The sequence below is a fragment of the Mesocricetus auratus genome, unplaced genomic scaffold, assembly GCF_017639785.1.
Source record: "Mesocricetus auratus isolate SY011 unplaced genomic scaffold, BCM_Maur_2.0 Super-Scaffold_100007, whole genome shotgun sequence".
NCBI classification, from domain to species: Eukaryota; Metazoa; Chordata; class Mammalia; order Rodentia; family Cricetidae; genus Mesocricetus; species Mesocricetus auratus.
The window spans coordinates 84191790-84217063 of NW_024429191.1; the positions used below are offsets into that span (position 1 = coordinate 84191790).

A 25274-nucleotide genomic window follows, 5' to 3' on the forward strand; every position below is an offset into this window, starting at 1 on the left:
TGACAGTGCAAACAGCATTCATTTTATTGCTCAACTTCGGCATGGGCACATACATACATACTTAGTTAATTCTTAAAAACCATTTATACAGATGTTATTGATAAAGCTCATGTAACAAATGAGAGAAAATACAAAGAATATCAAAGCTAAAACATTCTGTAATAAATACAATGAAGATGATAAAACTTTGTTTTTAAAGTCAGTTTGGGAAAAGGAAGAATATTACATAAAGTGAACTAATTACATCTAGAATAAGCAACTCAGCATTTGGTACAATCATCATCCTAGTGGGAGGACATCAGCCACCACAGGTGGTCACTGACAGGAAGCTGCAGCTGAAACACAAGGCGCTGTGCGGCCGACCCTGCAGGCACTGGAAGTGTGCACCCACGAGTGCTATCTGTCCAACGCACTGAAGCTCAGAGCAGATTTAGTGTTGTCAAAGAAAGCAAATCACAATGGATTAGGAGAAGAGGAATTTGTGCTCTGGCCTGGAAGTGTGGGTGGGGTGGCGGTGGGAACCCTGTAAAAACACAGGGCAACAAACTGCAAAACAAAATGTACAGGATACATAGCACTACCTTAAACTGTATGCTTCTTACTGTATGTGAGCACTGCAAAGTAACCACTGGTCAGAACTAAGCTTTCCTGACGGAAAGAAGGGGATGGTGAAACAGGGCAACCAGAGGAAGGAGACATGGAGACAGATATAAATATTCACATTAAACACAAGGCAAGTCCAGGTTCAATGACATTGGGGATTTTGTTTGCTTAGCACCTATTTGGAAGTAATCAGGTAACATAATTTTGAAATTGAAATCTAAATCATGTATTTGGATGTCATGTGCTACTGCAGAGTGTTTGTTACATAGGGTGATTTTATTTAAAGCTCTGTCAAGTCACTGTTAAAAAGTTAAAAGGCACTCAAAGAGAGATGGGATTGCCTGCTTTACACTGCATGGAAAACCACTGAAAGTAACATCTCATTATCACATCCCAGGCAGTTATGGTCCTCACCCCCTGGAGACAGGGTTTCACTAGCCTCAAACCCACTATGCAGATGAGGCTGGCCTTGACTTCTTTTTCCTCCTGCCTCTGCCTCCCCACAATGATGGGATTACAGGTGTCAGCCATCAGTCTTAGTCACAATTTCTATCAAGTGTCCATCATGTCCTTGTGTCCAAGCTCATCAAAATTTGGTATTCTTATTTCACATCATGTTTTAAAACAGTATTTTTCTGATCACTGAATTTTTAAATCCAAAGTGATTTTAGATGGTTGCACACCATCTCCCCAGGATTTTGGTTACCTTCTAGATGACAGGATGAACCACAAACCTTGAAAGCTCTACCTACCTGAAGGCATGGAGGTCAGCAATGTGGCAGCTTCTCTCCACCTTATTTCTAAATGAACCCTTCGGTTTAGAGTAAACTGTACAATAGACTTAGAGCCACTCTTAATTGAGGTCAGATCTGCTATGTAGTTCAGGCTGGCCTTGAACTTGACCTGCTCCCTTGCCTCAGTCTCCCAGGAGCAGGATCCCAGGCATGGCCAGCACACCTGACTTCACTCATGTCCAACATTCCCTGCCCACGATGCCCACCATGCCCACCGTCACCTCCAGCTCTTCTAGTGAGATAACAGCAGGGCTCTCTAAGCAAAACCATCTTCAGGGCAAAGTTTTCCTTTTGGAAACTTAATTAAAATATAAGTTAGATGTACTTATTAGAGACTTTGGTTTATAGAAATAGCATATAAAAGACAAGCTGACCCAGCAAAGAATGAAAACCCCATCACATGCAGAGAAGCTATAAAAATGCAGTATTTCAATTTAAGATGAAAGTAAATCCAAAATACCTGATCCTCTTGATTCAAGAACATGAGGGTTTTTTTTGTTTGTTTGTTTTTTAAAGTTGCCTTAAAAACAGGGTAGCAAATAAACTCAGTTTAAATGGTTGTATTAGGTATTTCTAAGAAAGTCTTCCTTGAAAAATATAAAACCCCACCTTAGCTAGGGTAACCCACGTAATGCAAAATATAACACTCTGCTATAGAAAAACACAACTAAACATGTAAATGGCTTGGTTTCAAAGGTAATGGTTCCTTTAGCCAATTGTTTACAAAGGTGGAACAATTTAAAATAACTTTATTTAGTTTTTACAAAGAGCAAGTATAGGAGCTGTTCAAAAACCATGTATTCAATCAAAATGAAATGTGACTTGTACCGACTGCTGGAGTTGTCTTGCTGTGCGAGAGACGCGAGTCTGTGAAGCGATTTGGATAGATAACCTTTTATAAAAATAGTAGTAGTCTTTAAGTGGAGAATACTGCCTAACTCTGGAGATGCAGGGAGTCAGCATTCTTTAGGTTCAAGGTATTAATTTTTAAATAGCAGCTGAGTGTGTCCTCATGGCAAAGCATAAAGACCTTTATTTTTCCTTAAAAAGGAATTTCAAAATTGTCCTTTCCCCTCACAGTGTCCTAGAATCTAAGGGGCAGGGGAGGGGGCTGTCCTGCATTCCAGCGTTCTCTGAAGCGCTGCTGAAGAAGACTGTTGGCCGGGGATAAATATAAGAGTTCTAGGTGGGTCCTTGGCGCTCATCATTCCACAGCAAATCCACATGTTTCTTCGATGGCTGTTAGCAGCTTTTCATAGAGCTTTTCATAGCTTTCATAGGGCGGAATGTCTATTCGATTGAAGCTGTGAATAGGCAAATCAGACTTTATCATTCGTTTAAAACTAGTCAACAGACACAGCAAGGGCACTGTCACCCAGCCCCGCAGTCTCAGAGACAGAAGTTAGAAGATGGTGGTCCTCTAAAGCAGAGGTCACCATTTTGGGTTTACCTACTGATTTCTGAATAATTTTAATTTTGAAGTCATGTAAAAGAGGTGATCATCATTTCTTTTAAAGGTTCACTTACTAGCAAGATGAATAAATGAAAAATCAAATCTGTTCAGAACTAACACCTACCTACATTGACAGAGGAAAAGCTACAAAAATAACTCACCAAGTGTGGGCTTTTGGCAAGTTGTTCGTGCAGGCATCAATCTGGTGTATGGTAAAGAGCCGTGGGCCTGCAGCACCTGCCAGTGAAGGAATGTGGGTCAGATCACAGCAGGTACATACATGCATCTCCAAAGCCTCAAAATAAACAGGAACATAAACCACAGGGTCGGGGAGCACCTTGAATGCACAGACACTAACTTGGGGCTACAGGAAACCAGCCTGGTTTTAAGGCTGTAAGTGACACGGGATAAGGCCAGGCGCTATAACATCAGCACTGCAGTCTAAGAAAAAGCTTAACTGAGGTCCTTCTGTCAATTGTGTGCCACACGACACTCGTATCCCAGAGAGCAAGGAGGTCACTTGAGCAAATGCAATACAGAACAGTTTGGTTTGCTTTCTGATTTGTCTTTTTGAGACAGGATTTCTCTATGTATCCTTGGCTGTCCTGGAACTCAAGAGATCTGCCTGCTGAGATTATAGGAATATGCTAGTATGCTAAAATATACATTTGAATCACATTTGAAAAGATGACAACCTAATGCAAAGATTAGCAGTCTACAGGATATACTTCAGTCAGCACACATGCTCCATACAGACACATAAGAGAACTGCAACATAAAGCTCCCCAAACAGGGAAAGGCAACACGACTTCAGGCAGCTCTGCCCAGGCTTTCCGAGTGCTCTGTGGACAACTGCTGATGAAGTACCCACCAGTCTCACTTTGTGGGTTCTCCCTCCTCACCAGCAGCTTTTGAAACGAAGAGTTTAAAGGCAAAGAAAGCAATGGCCAACAAAGGAAGCATCAAAATCATTAGCAATGTTACTAACTAAACCAAAACTCAAAACAGCTTATTCCACAGAAGAACTACTCTAAAAATTAAGATGGTTGTAAATCAACAGTCGGAAGCCAAGAAATGAACTGATCTGACCACACAGACCAGCGTGTGGTCACAATCCACGCTGCCTTCCTCTATTGAAAGAGACTCAGAGGAGGCATCCCAGGCAGGTAACAGTTTTGCCACGCTGTGAACAGGGAGATGCACGACCTTCCCTACGGAATTAAAGCAAGGTGACCAGAAAGTAGGAAGCCGAGTGTCTGCACACAGGCTCTTCTCTACATTAGCACCCACCACAGCCACACAGAAGCCCTCAGAAAAGCCTCTGCAAAGGAGCTGGGAAGGGAATTACAGGCAAGAAGCAGTCAAAGAAAATCTTCATAACCACTGGGCTTATAAAACAGCAACATACAGCAAACGCTGCCACCCCACCCTACCCCAGGTTTGCAGGGGCAGATGCAGGTGCCTCCCTGCCCACCCGTCCCTCAGCACCTCACCTTGTAGTGCTTTGAAGCCCTGCAGAGGCACTCGAGAGGACCCCGTCACAAACTGCAGTAACCGTGCTCGTCGCTCTTCATCAAAAAACTCCACAGCTTTCCAGAACCACTTGACAACATTGCTGTCTGGTGTACAGTGTTTTAACCGGGTGTTGACCTTCCAGTCACTCACGTCAATTTTGCCAAGTCCACAAATAATGAGCTGTTGAAATATTTGCAGGAGTGGTCAGTCAGTGGACACCAAAGCTGGGCCTCCCAAGTTCTCTTAGATTTGTAGTGAGGATACCCACAAACGGCACAAACAAGAATTATCTGGAAAGCTTTTCAAAGCTACCCAACAGACCCTATACTGCAAAGATTCTAATTGTGTCTGGTAGCAGTCTGGTCTGTACCTTTAGCCTCTAGAGAGTATCTACTCACTATAGGTCCTGACCCCAGTGTCTGACAATCACTGCAGCAGACTAACATGATCAAAGGATTGTAAAAATTCAATAGTTTCTAAATAGGATTCTAAAAATTTAAAGGACTAGACAGAGAAATCAAGATTCAGTACACACAGGCCAGGTGTAGTACCCATGCCTATAATCCTAGCATTCCAGAGGCTGAGACAGGAGAATCACCATGAGCTTGAGACTAGCCTAAGCTAACTACCTTGTCTCAAAAAGAGGAGGATGAGAAGAAGAAATGATACTACAATTTATCTGTGTCTCTCTTAGGCCTGTACTGAATTACATTGGTTCTAAACTACCAGCTTTTCAATGTGAGGCAATTCAGTTTTGTCATCAGTCAGCAGTGCTTTCTGCTCTAATACTACAGTCCCCTCTACCTCGCTTTACCTTTGAAAATGACCCATCGTGCACAGCAAGAAATGTGTTGACCAAGTAATATAATTCATTTAACAACCTTGAAATTATATTAAAATATAAAATACACAATGGCCAGGAATTGTGGTGCACACTTTTAATCCCAGCACTTGAGAGATAAAGGCAGGCAAATCTCTGAGTTCAAGGCCAGCCTGGTCTACAGAGGAAGTTCTAGAACAGCCAGGGCTATATAGAGAAACTCTGCCTCAAAAAGCCTAAATAAAAATAAATAAAAGACATGAATTCTGCTATATAGTGTTCTGTTTGACATCCTGACATAGCCAATACATACTGAATTATAGCAAAATCATTTTGATACCAGCAACATAATTCTATACAGCTCAACACTAGCCTATTTATGTACAATTTAACATATTTGCTTTATTCATTTAATTGTGTGTGTGCGTGCATATGTGTATATGTATGTATGTATGTATGTGTACATATGAACACATGCCATAGCACATAGGTTGATGTCAGAGGAACTTTCAGGAATCATTTTTCTAAAGTGAATTATGACAGTGTATAAGTCACAATGTGACTTGCATATTCTAGGTTTCATAGACTTAATTTTGACAATATAACATATTAAAACTACACATATATTTCGAAAGATTTACATTCATTTTAAAAATAATTTATTTTTATTTTATGTACATTAGTGTTTTTCCTGAATGTCTGAGCTGCCATGAGGGTGCTGGGAATTGAACCCAGGTCCTCTGGAAGAACAGTCGGTGCTCTTAACTGCTGAACCATACTGCCAGCCTCAAATCTATATTATTTCAATAGTGATAAACTGCCCTGAAGTTGGGTGGTGGCGCACTGCACTCGGGAGGCAGAGGTAGGCCCATCTTTGAGAGCTCCAGGACAGCCAAGGCTACACAGAGAAACCTGTCTCAAAGAAAAACACTACACTGTAAACTTACCCCACCAAATAAAATCCAGCTCCTAAAAAGCTTCCGTATGTTCTAAAATAGTGAATTCAGACCAAAAGATGCCTTCTAATTCTGTCCTTTAGAAGAAAGTCATTTACAATGCAAACTCCCAATTGACAACATAATCAGGTAATCCAAAATCATTGTCTCCCAGGGTACCTGCCCTCCTATACACATACTCACATGCGTGCACACACCCTTACACATAATTAAAAATAATACATATGAAAAAAGTCGGTAATATTAATAAATAAATTCTGATTTGTAGACTTCAAATAATAGTGCTATTTCCTAACCACTAGATAAACTGGTAGGATAAACCTTTTTTTTTTTTTTTTTTTTTTTTAAACGAGACAGGTTTCTCTGTATTGTTTTGGAGGCTGTCGATCCAGCTCGGCCTCGAACTCACAGAGATCCGCTTGCCTCTGCCTCCCGAGTGCTAGGATTAAAGGTGTGTGCCACCACCGCCTGGCTGATAAAACCTTTTTTATGTGCTTTTCTTAATGCTATGTAGCCCAGGCTGGCCTTAAATTTTCACTCTTCTCATCTTAGTCTGAGTGCTGTGTCACAGCCATGCACCACTGCACCCAGCAATCTCACCATTTCTTTCATGAGTCCTGGGTTACGTTGATATGTTTACTGTGGTTCCCTAAGGGTCGGCTTCAGACAGAAGAGGATGCTAACTGTACAATACAGAGCTAATCACTGTTACTCTATGGGTATTCGAGAAGGCTCAGGGGCAGTTTAATACTGCATAACTTACCGTTTCATTTCTTGTAAATGTAAAGGCTTTCTAGCAAAGATGAGCACATATCCAGTTGATCTTAGTATTTTATTCAAATAAATTTAAGTATGCTAAGAGACAAAGCAATGGGACTATACTTAAATAAACCAATTTAATCAAGAAATGACAAAAAATGGGAAGAAGGCCAGACAGCATGATGGCTGAGTGGGTAAAAATACCTGCCAAGCAATTATGGCAACCCTGAGTTCAATCCCCAGAACCCACATGAAGATGCAGAAAGAACTGACTTCACAAAGATGCCCTCCGACCTCCACAGAATCACCATGGGAAGAATTCTAATTAGGAAGACTATCTATGTGACATGAATAGAAAGGTCAGGATCTTGAGAAGTAGCTTAGCTGGTGAGTACATGAGTCCCTGGCTCAATCCCAGCAATGGGGAGGAAGTGGAAGGCCAGAGGTTAAAGGTCATCCTCAAGGGCAGTGGTGCAAGGTTTTTAATTCCAGCACTCAGGAGGCAGAGGCAGGCATATCTCTGTGAGTTCAAGGCCAGCCTGGTCTACAGAGTGAGTTCCAGGACAGGCAGAGCAATTACACAGAGAAACCCTGTCTTGAAAAACAAAAACCAAACAAATGTTCTCCGGCCACTGAGCCAGGAGACCCTGAGAGCATTAGAAAGCACCACTTTCCTCTCAGGCCGGCAGAGAGTTCCCAGACATCCTCTGTGCACCTCATGATATCAGAATAGCAACACACTGACCTCCAGCTCCTTCTCATCAAACGTCTTCAGCAGATGCTGTGGAATGACTTCATTAAATCCCTTCTGCAGTGCCAGGAACTGAGCTTCAATGCCTCGGAGAAATCTCCAGTTTACATAAAGCCTGTAAACATTGGGCAGGGGCATCAAGTGACTGAATATATTCAGATTTGGTAGTTTCTACAAATATTTACTTCGGTAACTTCACACTTTTAAAGCAGCTATCATCATAATTTTAGTCCAAAAGAGCTAAGGTACAGCCAGGCTACAGAGCCCTGGGTTCAATCTCCAGCCCAGAAGAAAAAGAAGACTAAAAAAGAAATGAATTTAGTCTAATGTCTAAAAAAGTTTAAAACTAATAAGGGACAAATGGATTCTAAGTGCTGAGACAATTCAATGTACATGAAAAAGTAGTACCATCCCACCGCTAGCTAGCCTCTCCAAGCCAGGCCATAGTGTAACAGACTTTTAATCCCAGCCACAAGGAAGGCAAGAGGATCAAAATTCAAGGCCAGCCTGGGCTACAGAGTGAGTTGAAGGCAGCCTGGGCACTCAGTGAGACGCGGTCTTACATTTAAAATAAAGAGGAGGATGCAGTTCAGTGGCAGGGTCTTGCTGACACACAGGAGGCCTTGCATTCAGCCCCAGGACTGCTGACTGACTAAATAAAAGCATCTCTTCCAATGAGAAAAACGGTCTCGTAAACTCACACTGGAACCCAGGGTCTGAGGTTCAATCCCTGTCATCAAAATTATTTAATTATAATAACTTTAATAACACTTCTTTCTTTTTTAAAACTTTTAATTTTTTAAAGTTCATATAGGTTATGTTTTGCCTGTGTGTTTCTGAGGGTGTCAGAGCCCCTGGAGTTACAGATGGTTTGTCATCTGCCATGTGGGTGCTAGAAATTAAACCAGGTCCAGCGAGTAACCACTAAGCCATCCCTCCAGTCCCAACATTTCTTTCTTAATATATAGGACACATTTCAGCAACAACAACAGAGAGCCCAGTTTCTTTAGACTGACCACTCCCAGGGCAGGACCACTAGAGAGCACGTGAGGAGCATGTATGTCTGTTTATCCAAGAGAGCACGTGAGGAGCATGTATGTCTGTCTATCCACTAGAGAGCACGTGAGAAGCATGTATGTCTGTCTATCCACTAGAGAGCACGTGAGGAGCATGTATGTCTGTCTATCCACTAGAGAGCACGTGAGGAGCATGCGTGTCTGTCTATCCACTAGAGAGCACGTGAGGAGCATGCGTGTCTGTCTATCCACTAGAGAGCACGTGAGGAGCATGTATGTCTGTCTATCCACTAGAGAGCACGTGAGGAGCATGCGTGTCTGTCTATCCACTAGAGAGCAGTAAAGGAGGCAGAGAGAGAACTAACAAGACCCAGAGCCGGTGCTGCTAGAGTAATGTTCATTGCTCCCCGGAGGTTGTGAAACCTTGGAAGATGTCAACTTATCAGCAAAAATGCATTGAAATACTACATTTTTGTGAAACTTTCCTCATAAAATTTATTTTTTGAGACAGGGTCTCATTAATAATATGTTGTAATATCATTTGCATGATGTATAAATATGTATTATTACATCTCATAGGCTGGTTACAGGACAGCCAAGGGTGACTCTATACTCCTGATCTTCCTGCCTCCTAAGCTCACAGGTGCACACCAACATACCCAGCTTAAGAACATTCCTGGAGTTAACTTTTAACTGAACCTCCTTATTCATACTTAGCTGCACGTCTAAAACTCTGCCACAGAATGGAGTGGCTTGGTGGAGAGTATGTTCATGTTCACACGGAACCTGGGCTGCCCAGCATGCAGCAGAACCCATGTTGGCCAAAAGTATACATAGACCTTAAAAAGATCAGGCACGGGATGGAAAGGTGGCTCAGCAGTTAAGAGCACTGGCTGCTTTTCCAGCAGACTTGGGTTTGATTCCCAGTACCCACATGGCAGCTCACAACCCTCTATAACTCTAGTACCAGGGAATCTGATGCCCTGTTCTGGCCTCCATGGATACCAGGCATGCACATACATGCAAGAAATACACCTGTAGTGAATAGATGGGATGGGATATAGGTAGAGTAGTGTATCTTCTTGTGAACTATTTTAGCAATTATTAGCTGTAGACAACTTACATTGTTATTGATTCTTGTATATTGATAATTATGTAATTTTGTATCCCTGTCTTAGATAATTTGCATATTTTTTCAAAACTGAAATTATATTTGTCATACTGCATAGGTTCCTCTTTCTGTTTACAATGTTTTTACATACAAGTGTAAAGTTATTTTTATCCTATTGTATGTACATTTCTACATATGCTTAAGATATTTTGTATATTGATACAATTTAAGGGTATTTCTGTCATTTTGCACTATACAGTTCTGCCTCTGATCAAGATATTTACATATATATGTATAGTTACAATTTTGAGATCATTATCCTCATGTTGCACATCTGTTTAGAGGCTTTATTTTTATATGGGAAGCTTCAGTCAATAAGCAATGTTTTTGAGAATTACAGGCTATAGTTACCCTTGGCCTAGACATTTAGTATATGTTTCTTGCTTAATGTTGCGCTTGCTGGCTGTAGGTTTAATTGTGTATATTTTTTACCTTTCTTTCTTGTGGACTATACTTGATATATGTTATCATTGTATATATGTTTGTGTTTTTTTGGTATCAGGTTTAAAACCCTCTTATTTAGATAAAAAGGGGAAATGTAATGGCATCTTGATCCGCCAATAGACTTGAGGTAATGGCCTTAGGGTGTGGCTTTGGTGTGGACATGATCCCTCATAAGGAGAGAAGGCACCTCACTTGGGCTCTCTCTCAGGTTGTGTCTGGGCATCCTGCATCTCAGACCCTGTGCCTCCAGGGGCAGAAGACCTCAGCAGTTACTTGCCTTCATTGTGTGAGTGTTCCCCAAATAAATATCTGTTATTCTTTATTCGGGCATTTGTGAACTTCCTTTAACCCACCTTCAAACACCCACAGCCAAGCAAAACAAAACAAAAACAAAAAAATCCAAAGAAACAAAATAGTCACAAGTCAGGCATGGTGGCATACACCTGGGAGGTAGAGAAAAGGGGAATTCAAGGTCATTCTCAGCTACACACCAAGGTAAAGGCCAGTATGGGTTACATAAGACCCTAGCAGCTTCTTCTGTGTTTTGGGACATCAGCACTCCATAAGAAGGCAGCCTCATTTACTGAGAGAGAGGGAGACCAAGAAAGGAAGCAGCAGCCTTTTCGATACCGCACAGGAGACCAGAGAGTTCCGGTAAAGGCAGTCATTTGAGTCATCCTAGCTGAAGCTTTACATCTAAGAGTCAGAAGGTCCACCCTGGCCTTTTAACCCCAGGTGACAGTTTAGGGAGTAGCAGTGTACCATACCTATTGTTCTACGCCCAATTACCAGTCCCACAAATCATGAAAAATACTCAAGACTGGGAGTTTTTGTTTGTTTTTTCTGAGACAGGGTTTCTCTGTGTAGTCCTGGCTGTCCTGGAACTTGCTCTGTAGACCAGGCCTCAAACTCAGAGATTCACCTGTCTCTGTCTCCCAAATGCTGGAATTAAGAGCATGCACCGCCACCAGCTGGCTATGCCACCATGCTTGAGCAAGTTGGGGTTTTTAGATTATTCAATTCCATGGAAGTCCGTTGGAGACCTAAGCAACATTTCCTAAACACTTAAATGTTTTTCTATATTGATGTCCTGGAATTCTTTTTTTAATTCAAGTGTTTACCTGACATATTCTTTTTTATTTTCTTCAGTAACTGGGATACTTTTGCCATTTGGTTTGAGTTCATGCTGAATAATTTCACCATATGCGTTATGTTCAACACAGAAGGTATGGTCCAGGACACCTGTGATATCATTTTCACTGGATAAGAAACAAGAAAAACACATTAACTGAGAAACCTACCTTACATTCACTACAGTGTGTTCACAGGTGAGGCTGCTCAGCTAAGACAGTGTTACAGATACAGTAGATACAGGACCAAATTCATCCCATCAGTTATTATGCTATCATACCAGAAAAGTCAAAGAGCTTTCTCCTTATACATACAGGCAGCATTTCATTTCCTGAGCAACAAGAATGGGTTCTGTCAAATACAGACTCTTCTAGAACTACAATACAATATATATATATTTTGATATCCAGATAAAAGGTTCTTCTGAACCTGGGTTCAGAGAGAGAGAAAATGATCTGCGTATACTGTAAAACTGAGGACTGCCTGCATACCTTCTCACAAAGAATCAGCCAACATTTCTTACTTTGTAAAGTATGGTTCCAACAATCACTGCCTTCATTCAAATGAAATGGTAGAGAGCTGGAGAGATGGCTCAGTGGTTAAGAGCACTGGCCGCTTTTCTAGCAGTTCTGAATTCAATTCCCACAACCACAAGGTGGCTCAAAACCATCAGTAATGAGATCTGGTGCCCTCTTCTGGCATGCAGGCATACATGCAGACAGAACACTGTATACATAATAAATAAATCTTAAAAAAAGAAAGAAAGAAAGGAAGGAAGGAAGGAAGGAAGGAAGGAAGGAAGGAAGGAAGGAAGGAAGGAAGAAATGGTAGGACAGGCCAGATTGCCCAGTGCTTACTGCATGACCACAACCTCTAAGACCCGCATGGTTAAAGAAGGGAAGTGACTCCCACAAGCTGACCTCTGACCTGTACATGCATGCTGGGATATGCTCATGTGCTTCTGCACCCACACACATTACACTATTCACAGTATAGTATTTTTTTTAAAGCAACAGTAGGGGCTGGAGAAATGCCTCAGTGGGTCCAGGTTGTATTCCCAGCACACACATGGTGTATCACGAGCATTTGTAACTCTCAGCCCTACAGGATCTGATTATTCTGGCCTCTGTGGGCATGGCATGAACATAGTACACTGACACACAGTACACACAGGCAAAACAGCCATACATGAAAATAAAATGCTCAAAAATACATTTTTAAAAAGCAACGTTAGCAGTAATTTCCTATCTGTTGAGTGCTGGCTCAGAGGACAATCTGTACTACTCTGAGGACACTATTTCACATGGTGTTTTTGCTTACAACAGTACACAAGGTAGGCACCCTCAGCTGGAAATCTGAAATGCAAAATGTTACCAAACAGACACTTAATGAAATTACCTTCAGGATATGTGTGTAGACTGTAAATGAAATGAACTGTGTTTAGACTAAGGTTCTACCCCCAAGTATCTCAAGCATAAGCTAATATTCTAAAATGGGTGAAAGGGTCAAAATCAGCATCCCTTCTAGTGCCAAGAACTTCAGATAAGGATGATCAATCTGTGCAGATTTCACAGGGGTGAGCAATCAGACTAGCTTGTATTTTTAAGATTTACTTTCATTATTAATTGGATGTATGTATCTGTGTATATACAAGTGCTCAAAAAGTACAGGTTAGATCCCCTGGAACTAGAGTTATGAGCTGCCTCATGAAGAGTCCTGGGAGGTGAACCAGAGTCCTCTGCAAGAGCAGTTAGTGCTGTTAACCATCTAGCCATCCCTCTAGTTCCTAGAGTTCCTCTCCTTTCTAAAGGCTCAGGTTCTAACTATGATAAATAGATGTGAGATTCAATACTTACAGTATCCACACCAAACTATTATGAAGGTCTGGATCAACTAACTCCATGTCATCCAAAGTAATTGACTTTCCAAGCAACTGTTTATAAAAAGGCAATGTAAAACCACCATCAATATAATGTCCATGGAATACAGCCATTCCCATTATTCGTCCAACAAAATGGAAATAGGATAAATGTTCCTGAAACGAAAAACAAAAGATACAAATGCTCAAGTTAGAAACCGTTACAGGAAATTTTTCTTTTTCTTTTTCTTTTTTCTTTTTTTTTTTTGGTTTCTCCTAGACAGGGTTTCTCTGTATTGTTTTAGAGGCTGTCCTGGAACTAGCTCTGTGGACCAGGCTGACATCGAACCCAAGAGATCTGCCTGCCTCTGCCTCCTGAGTGCTGGAATTAAAGGCACGACCCACCAAACCTGGCTGGAATTTATCTTAATAAAAAGTAAATATATACGCAACATTTTCCCCTTCCTTTGTATCCTTCCCTCTCTTTCTTTTTTGGTTTTGTTTGTGTCAGAGATAGGTGTCTTATTTGTAACCCAGGCTGGCCCTGAACTTATTAGGGTCAGAGCCCACACTTTCCCCAGTGGGATTACAGATATGAGCCACCATGCCCATGTCTCTCTCAAGACAAAGGCCTTTTAAAATATGATTCCTTTTCAAATCTGTGTGAAGCTACTTGCACGTCCTGTTCTCTGAGCATCTTGTCAAAAAATAAAGCTTTAATCCTAACATCCTTGCTTCCTTGACCAGCTAGAGACTGAACGTTCCAAGTGATGTGATTCCAAGCATACACCACTAGACCCAGGTCATGAACAACCATTTATACTATTTTATATCATAATTTAATCAATCTTCTGTATGGACAACTGTGCTGTGTTCATTGGGGGATAATCAATAGTAGATACCCTACTGTCCCAATGCTGCACACATGAATAATCATTTACTGGGACAAATTTCAAGAAGAGGAACTGCTTAACTAGAGGGTGTGACCAGGATCAAGCAATGATTCCTTTGTGATAGCCACACTGACATACCGGATTAACTGCAGAATCAGGGTTGATCTGCAATGTGTAGATGTCATCTCTAGAATACTGGAAAAGACCATAGTAAGGGTTCAACATTTCATGTGACAAGAGATACAACCATTCCCTAGGAAAAAAGATAAAGGAATATGTTAATTAAGCTTCACCATTAGTCATACTAGTAAATCACTTTTCTTAATTAAAAAATTTTTTTTCGAGACAGGGTTTCTCTGTATTGTTTTGGAGGCTGTCCTGGAACCACTCTGTAGACCAGGCTGGCCTCGAACTCAGAGATCCACCTGCCTCTGCCTCCTGAGTGCTGGGATTAAAGGTGTGTGCCACCAACGACCAGCTAAGTTTTTTTTTTTTTTTTGGTTTTTTCGAGACAGGGTTTCTCTGTGGCTTTGGAGGCTGTCCTGGAACTAGCTCTTGTAGACCAGGCTGGCCTCGAACTCAGAGATCCACCTGCCTCTGCCTCCCAAGTGCTGGGATTAAAGGCGTGCGCCACCAACGCCCGGCCCAATTTGTGTTTTTATTTACCTAAGGTTTTAGATTATGCATAAGCATAAAACTGAACCATTTTTTTAGGTCCTATTACAGAATAAGATTCAAGCAACACAGTTCACTAGTTCATTTCCACTTCCTATTTATCCTGCCCATACCTTTTTAGTAATGAGGTTATTTTAAAGAGACTACTCACCTGATCTGTGTAACAGCATTCATCAGCAGATAAATGTTTTCCTAACATTCAAATTCTATTTCTGAGTAATCCCAAAGGAATCAAAATTTTAAAGTCTATATGCAAGAGATGATTTTTAAAATACTACATCTACTACACAGGTAAGTAGATGGAGCTAGAAAAGATTATATGGAGTAAGGTGGCCCAGATTCAGAAAGATAAAACACTGAACACTGTACATTCTGTGTTTCTTTAGATCTAAGTATATAACCTGGAACAACTGTAGAAACTAGGAAGTAAAAAGGGTCATGATGGTTGTGGAAGGAAGGGCTTGAGAGAGGTAGCAGGATACAGGTGATATAAAGGGGATGGAGAAATGAGGTAGGGGCTAACTAGGGAAGAAGAGGGGGGGATTAAATAATACCAAGGATGTTTGATAAAAGCCTCAAGGAATCTTTTTTTTTTTTTTGATTTTCGAGGCAGGGTTTCTCCGAGGCTTTTGGAGGCTGTCTCTTGTAGACCAGGCTGGCCTCGAACTCACAGAGATCAGCCTGCCTCTGCCTCCCGAGTGCTGGGATTAAAGGCGTGCGCCACCAACGCCCGGCAGGAATTGTATTTTTGTATTTACCTAAAATTGTACATAGTACATATAAGCATATGAGTATACAGATAGGTAAGATAGATAGATACACGGATACATAGATACACAGAATGAAGTTATGCCACTTGGGCTGACAATGCTCTTCCCAAGAGTCATAAACTGGCTAATAAAAACCCCAGGAACTTCTGTTGGAGTTGCTGGTCAGAATACTCTAAGTGACTCCCAAAATAATAGAGCCTACTGCTGTTACCCTCTATTGCCTGTTACAGGTTGAAGGTAAGCCCCTAGAGCTTAAGACCCTGCACACTTAGGACACAGGACTCAGAGGATTCCAGCTGGATCTAACCCAAAAGACTTGTCTTGCAGTCTTGCTTTCATAGTACTATAAGGAACTATGCAAGTTGTCAAGGAGGGGGAAGCAATCAATAGTCCTATCCAGCTATGACACCCATAAACTGTAATAATGGCCAGCATGTCCTAGTGATAACTAGCAGCTGTCTAATTGGACATCAGGTCCATTAAATAGGAAGAAAATCATGTTTCGTACTAGAAGCCTAGCCAACTATTGGAGGCTAATGAAGTCATGGGTTTCATAAAGAACCTACTACCACCACTTTGCTAGAATGTCATAATTCCTAACTTCATTCTAAAACTTACCCTTTTACCCACAGATATGTATAACTCTTATCCCTCATCAGAGAAGCTTCTCTTTACAGCAAATGGAGACAATGATAGAAAACTATAACTGGTCATAATGCTGGCATAAATGGGTCATTAGGAGTCCAACGCCAATGGGTACATCTACAACACTACTCCTACATCTAAGGCTCAGGAAGATTTCAGAACAGGTGGCAGGAAGACTGTAAGAGACAAAGGACCAGGAAATCTGCTGTGAGATGTGACTCCCAGGGAAGTCACACCCATGATACTGCAACAATATGGCTGCCTAAAGAAGACCTGAATGACAGTATCAATAGACACACTAATGTGGAAGGTGAAAATCTCATGGCATTCCCAACCCTAGACAAAGTCCTAAGGGTAACTAATGACTGCTGAGAGAGGGAAAATTAGCCTTTCCTAGGAATAAGGCCCCTAACTGGTTATCTGATACAAAGTGGTCAGGCCTGGAGCCATATACACTCAAATCACAATAAACAAACTCAGCATGTTATACTTATATAGTTATGCATTTATCTAAATATATATAACACAATAAAGAAAAAGAGACTATCAATTTGAGAGGGCATGAGAGGGACTAGAGGGAAGGGATGCAATTATATTTTAATTTAAAATTTTTAATAAAAGAAGCAACCTAAACAGATAAAAATATTAAAATTCTATAAAAATAAATCGGATGGCCAGAGAGAAGGCACACTGACTAAGAACACCAGCTCCTCTTCCAAAGGTCCTGAGATCAATTCCCAGCAACTACATAGTGGCTCACAACCATCTGTAATGAGATCTACATGCAGGCATAAGTGCAGGCAGAACACTGTATACATAATAAATAAATAAAATCTTTAGCTGGGCGGTGGTGGTGTGCGCCTTTAATTCCAGTACTTGGGAGGTAGAGGCAAGTGGATCTCTGTAAGTCCGAGGCCAGTCTGGTCTACAGAAGTAGTACCAGACAGCAAGGGCTGTTACACAGAGAAATCCTGTCTTGAAAAAACAAACAAACAAAAATTATGAAAAAAACTATAAACTTAAGAAAGGGTACATTATTAGATAAAAGGCTGATAAATACAACAGGCGCTAACAATTACAGGACTTGGTGAAAACGCAATTTGCTTAGGTTGGATTTAGAACAGGAGAACCAAAACTCCTTAGCAGTCTATACAATATTCCAGTTCAGAGCTGTGGTTCTCTTACATTTATATGAAGTAAATGCCATACCTGGAAAAACTGACAGCATACATGCTATTAGAAATAAGCTGACTTACTGTATGGACAACCAGTAAGTTGTACTCAATGTATGATTAAGGATATAGCAGAAACAGCATATAATACCTTCTCTATTAAAATATTGTGAGGATTACTGAGATATACATGTGTATGAGTAAGCAAATATAGTATGTCCTTGTTCAGCAAAGTAAAACAAACAAAGACATGCCCAGGGAAGCAGCATTCAGTTTAGAATGGCCAGTGTGAGGCAGAGGAGGTAAGATGTGCACAAGCTGAGATGGAAAACACAGGCTGCCAGAAGCTTCCATGACCCTGAGAGTATTACTCTTCTGCTACCAGAATCTCGTTGTAGATAAATCCACTAGGATTTCAGTGGTATTGCAAACGCTACTGAGTTTTATACTTAAATATTCATGACAAAGTTTCAACAGACACATCTTAATTTTGTTTAGTATAAAGATCCATATGGGGTTGAACAGATGGTTCAGCAGTTAAGAGCACTGTCTGCTCTTGCAGAGAATCTGGGTTTTATTACCAGCACCTACACAGTGGCTTGAAATCGCTGTAACTCTAGTTTCAGGGAATCCAATCATCTTCTGTCCTTATTGAGCACTGCATGCACTTGGTAACATTCATACACACAGGGAAAATATACAGATTAACTTTTAAAAATCCATATATCATCTACTGCCATGTCTTTACCTGGCAACCCCTCCATAGTCAAGGCCTTCTTCTCCACGAAATTTGATCATTAATCGCTTCCAGAGATCTTTTGGTCTCATTTTCATGACTTGTCGGTAGGATTCCTGAAAAACAATATTAACATACCATTATCAGGTATTTTAGACTCTAATTTTGAATTATTTTCCTCCCATTCACAAAACTATTTTAACTCAGGTGAAATCTGATTTAAAAATTTGGTTGAAGGCCAGCAACTTGTGCGGCAGAGGCAGGTAGATCTCTGTAAGTTTGAGGCCAGCCTGGTTTACAGAGCTAGTTCTAGGACAGCCAGAGATACACAGAGAAACCCTTTTTTCATAAACCAAAAGAAAGAAAGAAAACCAAAAAAATTAGCCAGGCAGTGGTGGTGCACACCTTTAATCCCAGAACGTGGGAGGCAGAGGCAGGCGGATCTCTTTGAGTTCGAGACCAGCCTGGTCTACAAGAGCTAGTTCCAGGACAGCCTCCAAAGCCACAGAGAAACCCAGTCTCAAAAAAGAAAAAAAGAAAAAAAAAGAAAAAAAAAAGCCAAAAAATAAATTGTTGATCTAAATTTAAGTCAGAGGCACCAGTAGAAACTAACTGTAAAATAAGCACAGTTCTAAAAAAAAAAATAAGTAAAATAATTAGTATATTAATTACACAGACAGCTTTATATCATTTGGGGGACAGGGTCAAGGCAGACTATCACAAAGCCCAGGCTGGCCTTGAACTCCCTATGTAGACAATGTTTGCGTCTAGATGGGCTGGAATTTGCTATATATATATATATATATAGATAGATAGATTAGGCTGGCCTTTATCTTGCAGAGATTCACCTGCCTCTAACTCTTCATTGCTGGGTTATGTAGTAACCAACAGCTGGTTCCTGAGTCTTTTGTGCAGAGACCCTACTCTGAGTTTTATATGATGATCAGAGTGAATTCCTAATAGGAAGACTTGGTGAACATGCCTCTTTCTAGAGGTCTGGGGTAGTTGTAAGTCTTGGAGACAGCATCCAAGGTGGCCCTGGCAAAGCTGCCCAGAGTGGCCACTACCAATACTGGCCATCAACAGCTTCTTGAACACAGGCATAAGTCTATGCCAGTGCCTCTGGGTCAAAGGTCTGTTAACTTGTTTGGGACAGTATGGGATTTGATCATCACATTCCCTCAGTAGCCTCTGTGTCCAAGCCAATGGAGAGTACCTGCAGTGATAGGTGCTTGAATGGTGGTGGCTATCTTAGGGTGTACTCAGCACAAACAGCAATGTCACCACCACTGTAGTCTCCATTTGCCAACCAACGCTTGAACCTGTTTCACTAGCCAGTGCAAGTCTGCTTCTAAAACTGCCTTAATCTTCATTCACAACTTTAAGCATAAAGGACACCCCAGAAAGAAGTTAACTTTAGATATTGACAGGTAGGGAGAACAGAGAATCTCCAGGTAGGGATTGATATTTTTAATCTTTATTCATGAGCACGTATGGCTGAGGCCATTGCATCCCCTGCATCTTGAATTACTGGTGGTTGTGAGCCATCTGACGTGGGTACTGGAAACTGAACTCAGGTTCTCTGGAAGAACAAGTGCTCTAACTGCTGAGCTGTCTCCAGCCCCCACTCTTTATGTTGTTGACCACACAGCCCAGCACCATGACAGGATCTAGCCCTTGTCTCAAGCCTTGCCTCCCTCAACGAGCTCCATGACTCTCCAACCTTGGCTATGATCCCAGCCCCAGAGTCTCCTTGCAGAACCTCTGAGGAAGAGCTGCTTCCAAGACTGGGAACCTGAGACTTCTGGATCCTTTTAATGCACAAGAATCACCTACTATTTAGTGTTTTCCACATGGGAAGAAGGCCTTTTTTTATCTTTTTGAAATACAAATAACTATAACCTAGGCCAGAACTGCTCTAAGAGTCAAAAGCTGACTTGGAGGCAGGTCTCTGTGAGTTCAAGGCCAACCTGGTCTACAGAATGAGTTCCAGGATAGCCACGGCTACATAGAGAAACTGTCTCAGGGTGAAAAAGGGAGGGAAGAAGGGAGGGGGGAAGGGAAAGGGAGGAAGGGGAAGAAGAGGAGGGGGAGGGAGAAGAAATTAATGAGAATACTTTCACTTCAATCAGATGTGAGTCTCCAAAAAGTGTCTCCTCAGAAAGAGTGAGACAAAGTCCAGACATGATGGCATGAAACTTTAACCCCAGTGCTTAGGAGGTAGAGGCAAGTAGGTATGTTTGAGAACATCCTGCTCAACATAGAGAGTTCCAGGCTGTTTCAAAACGAAGAGAAAAAAAGTAAAACACTAAATTTAATTTTCTTCTAATTGAAATTAAGGCTCACCCCCGTTCACTTTGCCAGTTGGACTTAATGTCTTCATTGGCCATTCAAGTTAATTTGGATTATAAAATTCTTTTTTTTGGGGGGGGGTTTACGAGACAGGGTTTCTCTGTATTGTTTCGGAGGCTGTCGGTCCAGCCCAGCCTCGAACTCACAGAGATCCGCCTGCCTCTGCCTCCCGAGTGCTGGGATTAAAGGCGTGCGCCACCAACGCCCGGCTTGGATTATAAAATTCTTGCTTTAATAAAAATTCCTTAAATAGTGGAGAAAAAAAAAAGAAATTAAGGCTTATATACTCACCTCAAAAATCTCTTCCCTAGAAACCTCAATGCGGCAGTGGCCGGCCTGAGGCTGTTGTTGGGAAAGTTCTTGCCGCAAGATTTTTAATTTCTGAACCAAGTCTCGCTTGTACCTTGGCACTGTCAGACACTCAGTGTCGTCAGGACACAATGACACCACTTGCTGCTGCTGCTGGTCTTTCAACTGGTTCTGACGACTGGAAAAAAACAGAAATATTCCCAAAATACTTTAGGACATAAAAAATTGTAATTCTAAATTTAAATCAGAATCGGACTGTAATAGAAATGTATCATCTTCTAAGCCTCATTGGACCATATGATCAGCTTGATAAACGGGTTACGGAGGCTCTGCTCATCAAGCCTTGCCCAGACGTTAAGACATCATTTTCTATCATCTCACCATCCAACTTAAAACTCAGGTGGGTGTCAAACCCTACTTCTCATCCACAGTCTGTGTTTCTCAACTGGCTGTTTGATGGAGACCCCGCTTCTCCAACTGTTTCAGTCTGAAGTACAGAATAAAAACAGTGAAGCAGCCTGTCTTCTCAGCTACACTAGGGTGTAAGGGGAAGTTATATAAGGGATGATGTCAGAAACAGTGGGGATTCCAATCTGCCTCTGACATCACCCAGAAATCTTATCACCCAGTCAAATTAGTTTCTTGAAATAAATAACCCTGACAAACAGAAAAAAATTCAAGTTGTAGTCTTTGTTCATAGTTGTTTTAAAAAGTTTTCTTTAATTTTAAGGTAAAATTTATGTGCCACCATTCAAAACAACAGGAGTAGTGTTAAGGAGTGGAAACAGGAAGAGGACGGGAAGAGACTCTCCACAGTCAGGCTGAGTTCAAATCTCAGCTCCAGAACTTTTTATGTACTCACTTTTACCAGTGCTCAGACTGAAAGGGCCACCTGTCCTCAGACTGCATCTCCAGACTACATCTGTCTCTACCAAACCTCATACTACACTGAGCTCCTGTCTCCTCCCGCTTTTATATTCCTCTCTAGTGCTAGGATCATCTTTTTGTGAGCTCTTGTTTCTCTTTTAGATTGGATCTATTTCATGTAGCTCAGGGTGGCCTTGAATTAACAGAGATCTGTCTGTCTCCTGATGTGAGACGTCCTTCTGTTTGCCACAAATATGCATTGCTTTTATTGGTTGATGAATAAACCAATTTAACCAACGGCCAGGAAAAACATAGTTAGGCAAGAATCCAGAGATGCTGAGAGAAAGAAGGTGGGGTGGAAGAAACATCATGTAAGTCACTGAAGGAATAACAAGCCAGAGCATCGCCTGTAAGCCACAGCCTCATGGCAATATACAGATTAATAGAAATGGGTTAATTTATTGTAAGGGCTAGCCTGAAACACTGGCCAAACAATTTTTTGTTTTGTTTTTCAAGACAGGGTATCTCTGTGTAGCTTTGTAGACCAGGCTGGCCTCGAACTCACAGAGATCTGCCTGCCTCTGCCTCTGCGGTTTGATGAACCAAGACTGCCCCCCCCCACATAAAGCAGTGGCCCAAGTGATTCAGTATCTGAAACAGCTGACATGATGCAGCCTTGCAGACTACAAAAACAAGGACCTGGCCATGTATCTGAGTTTTGTCATGATCCCCATGGTATGGACAACGCCCCCTATCAGAAAACAATTTGGAATGAACAACATCCAAATTCCCAAATATTGTTTACAAATTTTTGTTTTCATTTAAATGGGGTTGGTTATAAATAGTTAATGATCACAACCACTCTCTTTTTAAAGGTAAAAGGGACATTATGGTATAGAAGAGAATACTTTGTATTGGAATGAATTTTCATTTATTGATAACAAATTCAAGGTCAATTTTATGATATGTATGTTTTCCTTTTGTTTAAGTATTATGTTTATACTGATTTTTTAAAATATAATGCGTAATTAAATACAGATTATAGATAGTTATAATAGTCAGAACTTATAGTTAGGTTAGTTAGGCTTTCTAGATATAGAGATATATTTGAGATAGTCTTCAAACCTTTCAAAAACCTTCAGAAAATGGCATTTAAAATGGTTTAGGGTTTTTCTTGACAATGAGAAATGTCTATTCCCAACACACCAAAGAAACTCGTTATGGAGTTTGCTTTCAACATGGCCAGATTAGCCATTTGGGCAAAAACTGCTCTTGCCTGGACTGCTTGACTGTTGCTGTACAAACTGGACATGCAGAACCTGACTGCAGAAGTGACTGCTGAACTTGATGGACAGTACTAAAGGGTTCCTGCTTCATGGAAGAGTCTGCCAGACTTTCTACAGGATACAGAAAAATGATAAACTGACAATGCAGATGGACAGCTTAAAATTTCCTGCTTTGCTGAAAAGTCTTCAAGACACACTATGGTCTATGGGCTGAAGATGGCTGCCCCAATGTTACACATGAACTTCGGATGTCTGTCCAGGCAGCGAGATGTCTCTGTCAATTCTAGTGTTTATATATTATCCTTCTGTGCTCTTTGATGGAGTTGCAGATAGTTGTAATTATAGTTTTCCTTAGTTATGATCAAAGATAAGTTACATATAAGACTTTAGACTCACAAAGATAGAATAGATATTTTCTTTAAGTCTTACTAAATGTTAATGGACAAACTATTGTAACTACAGTTCTTGCTTGATAACTGTTCTGTTATATATAATTTAACTATGTTAAAGTTAAAACCTTTCTCTTTATTTAGATAAAGAGTAGATGATGGGGAAGTCCTGTATATATGTAAATAAAGCACTGTTGGCCAATAGGGAAGCAAGATAGGTGGGACTAGGAGCCTAGGAGGATTCTGAGAAATGTAGTGAAGGGAGTCATTGCCACATGGTTTCCAGGAAGAGGGGACTTCCCGCAAGTCTGCGTTCTCAGAAAGATAAGTCCTTATAAAAACATATGTTAGTAATTATGGGTCAATAATTGAGTCAGAGCTAGCCAATAAGAAACAATAACAAATGGCCAACAGCTTCATAATTAACATAGTGTCTTGTGTGTTATTTAGGGGCTAAAAGAACAACAGGAAACAGGCAGTGGGCAAAAAGACTAAATGTTACAACACCAAGTCAGAGCTTTAGAATATAACAATGTATTCAGTCAGGCCAGACTAAATGTTACAACACCATGTCAGAGCTTTAGAATATAATAACAATGTATTCAGTCAGGCCTGGTGATGTAGGCTAGCTACTCAGAAGGCTAAGGCACAGGATTCCAAGTTCAAGGACTGCTAAGACCACAGACTAAGTTCAGGACCAGTGTGGGCAACTCAGTGATGTCCTGTCTCTAAATAACACACAGAAAGAATAAGCTTACCACATCAATAGCTAGGAAAATGAAAATTAAAGACTCCTGGCATTCAGGAAGCTGGGGCAGGAGAATAAAAAATTAAAATCTAGCATGGATTATTAAAATCAGTTCCAGGAGACCTAGCAACAAAGCTAAATCTTATCTCCAAACAAATATCACAAAAAAAGTACAATTTAATATCATCATTGGCCTGATGTAGTGACATACACCTTTGACTCCAGTACTCAAGAAGCAGAGGCAGGTGAATTTCTGGGTTAAGGCCAAGCTGGTCTACACAATAAGTTCCAGGTCAGTCAGGGCTACACAGTAAAACCATATCTGGAAAAACAACAACAACTAAACACAAAAGAAAAAATACCATATTTGCAATTTTGATATTTTGAAAATGCAGTTCCCTGAGAAACAAAATGCATAATACACCTCACAGAAACACATGGGAAAGATGTCAGGGTATTCAGGGAAAAAAAATGAAGAAGTTTTAGGTCCATGCCTTTACTGGCGTTTTCCATGAGAAAGGCAAGGCCAGGAGGATTAACAGATGGGCTAACAGAATCTGTAATACCAAGGACTTGCCAGAGCTCACACAGGATTAGTAAGAGACTAAAGTGATTTCACTACTCAGGAAATGTTGCCCTTACATACTAAAGTTGAAAATAAAATATTTTATTATGCTTATTTTACATAGAGGACTGCCATGCTATCATGTCTACGATGTCAGAGGCCAACCTGCAGGAGTTGGTTCTCTCCTTCAACCCTATGAGGCCCAGATATCGAACTCAAGATGTCATGTTGGGTTGGCAGCAAGCACCTATCTTTTGGGCCCTAAAAATATTTTATGATGCTTTGATTCTACCTTTATGTTAGTGTCGTAGAGCAGTGTTAATCATAAGATAGTCTACACACTAATATTTTGCTACTTAGGCTATGAATCTTAATGTATAGAAACAGTCCATGATTTCTTGAATTTTTTCAAATGCTTACAAATAATTGTGAATTTCATTTTTAACTAATGCTTTAGCATCTAGCCACAAAAAAAAGATCTACTGACAAAATGAGTCCAACAGGGTAATTATAAATATTCAAAGACAACAAAATGCACGTTAAATGTTTTCTTGTACTTTTCTAAACAAGTGATAGCCAGTTCTCATTTACATTTT

At 40.8% G+C, this 25274-nt stretch overlaps 1 protein-coding gene across 1 annotated transcript in view; it reads right to left on the reverse strand.

Annotated features, from left to right (window-relative positions):
* The window catches only part of Smurf2 (SMAD specific E3 ubiquitin protein ligase 2), a 95642-nt gene continuing 70368 nt past the window's right edge, over positions 1–25274 (reverse strand). Inside the window, exons 11-19 of the mRNA XM_040749966.1 lie at positions 20806–21001; positions 18175–18278; positions 14303–14417; positions 13270–13448; positions 11404–11541; positions 7646–7766; positions 4344–4545; positions 3012–3087; positions 1–2701 (exon numbers count right to left, since the gene is read on the reverse strand). Coding sequence (XP_040605900.1) covers positions 2602–2701; positions 3012–3087; positions 4344–4545; positions 7646–7766; positions 11404–11541; positions 13270–13448; positions 14303–14417; positions 18175–18278; positions 20806–21001 — 1231 coding nt within the window. The 3' untranslated portion in view covers positions 1–2601. The remainder of the gene's footprint in view (positions 2702–3011; positions 3088–4343; positions 4546–7645; positions 7767–11403; positions 11542–13269; positions 13449–14302; positions 14418–18174; positions 18279–20805; positions 21002–25274) is intronic.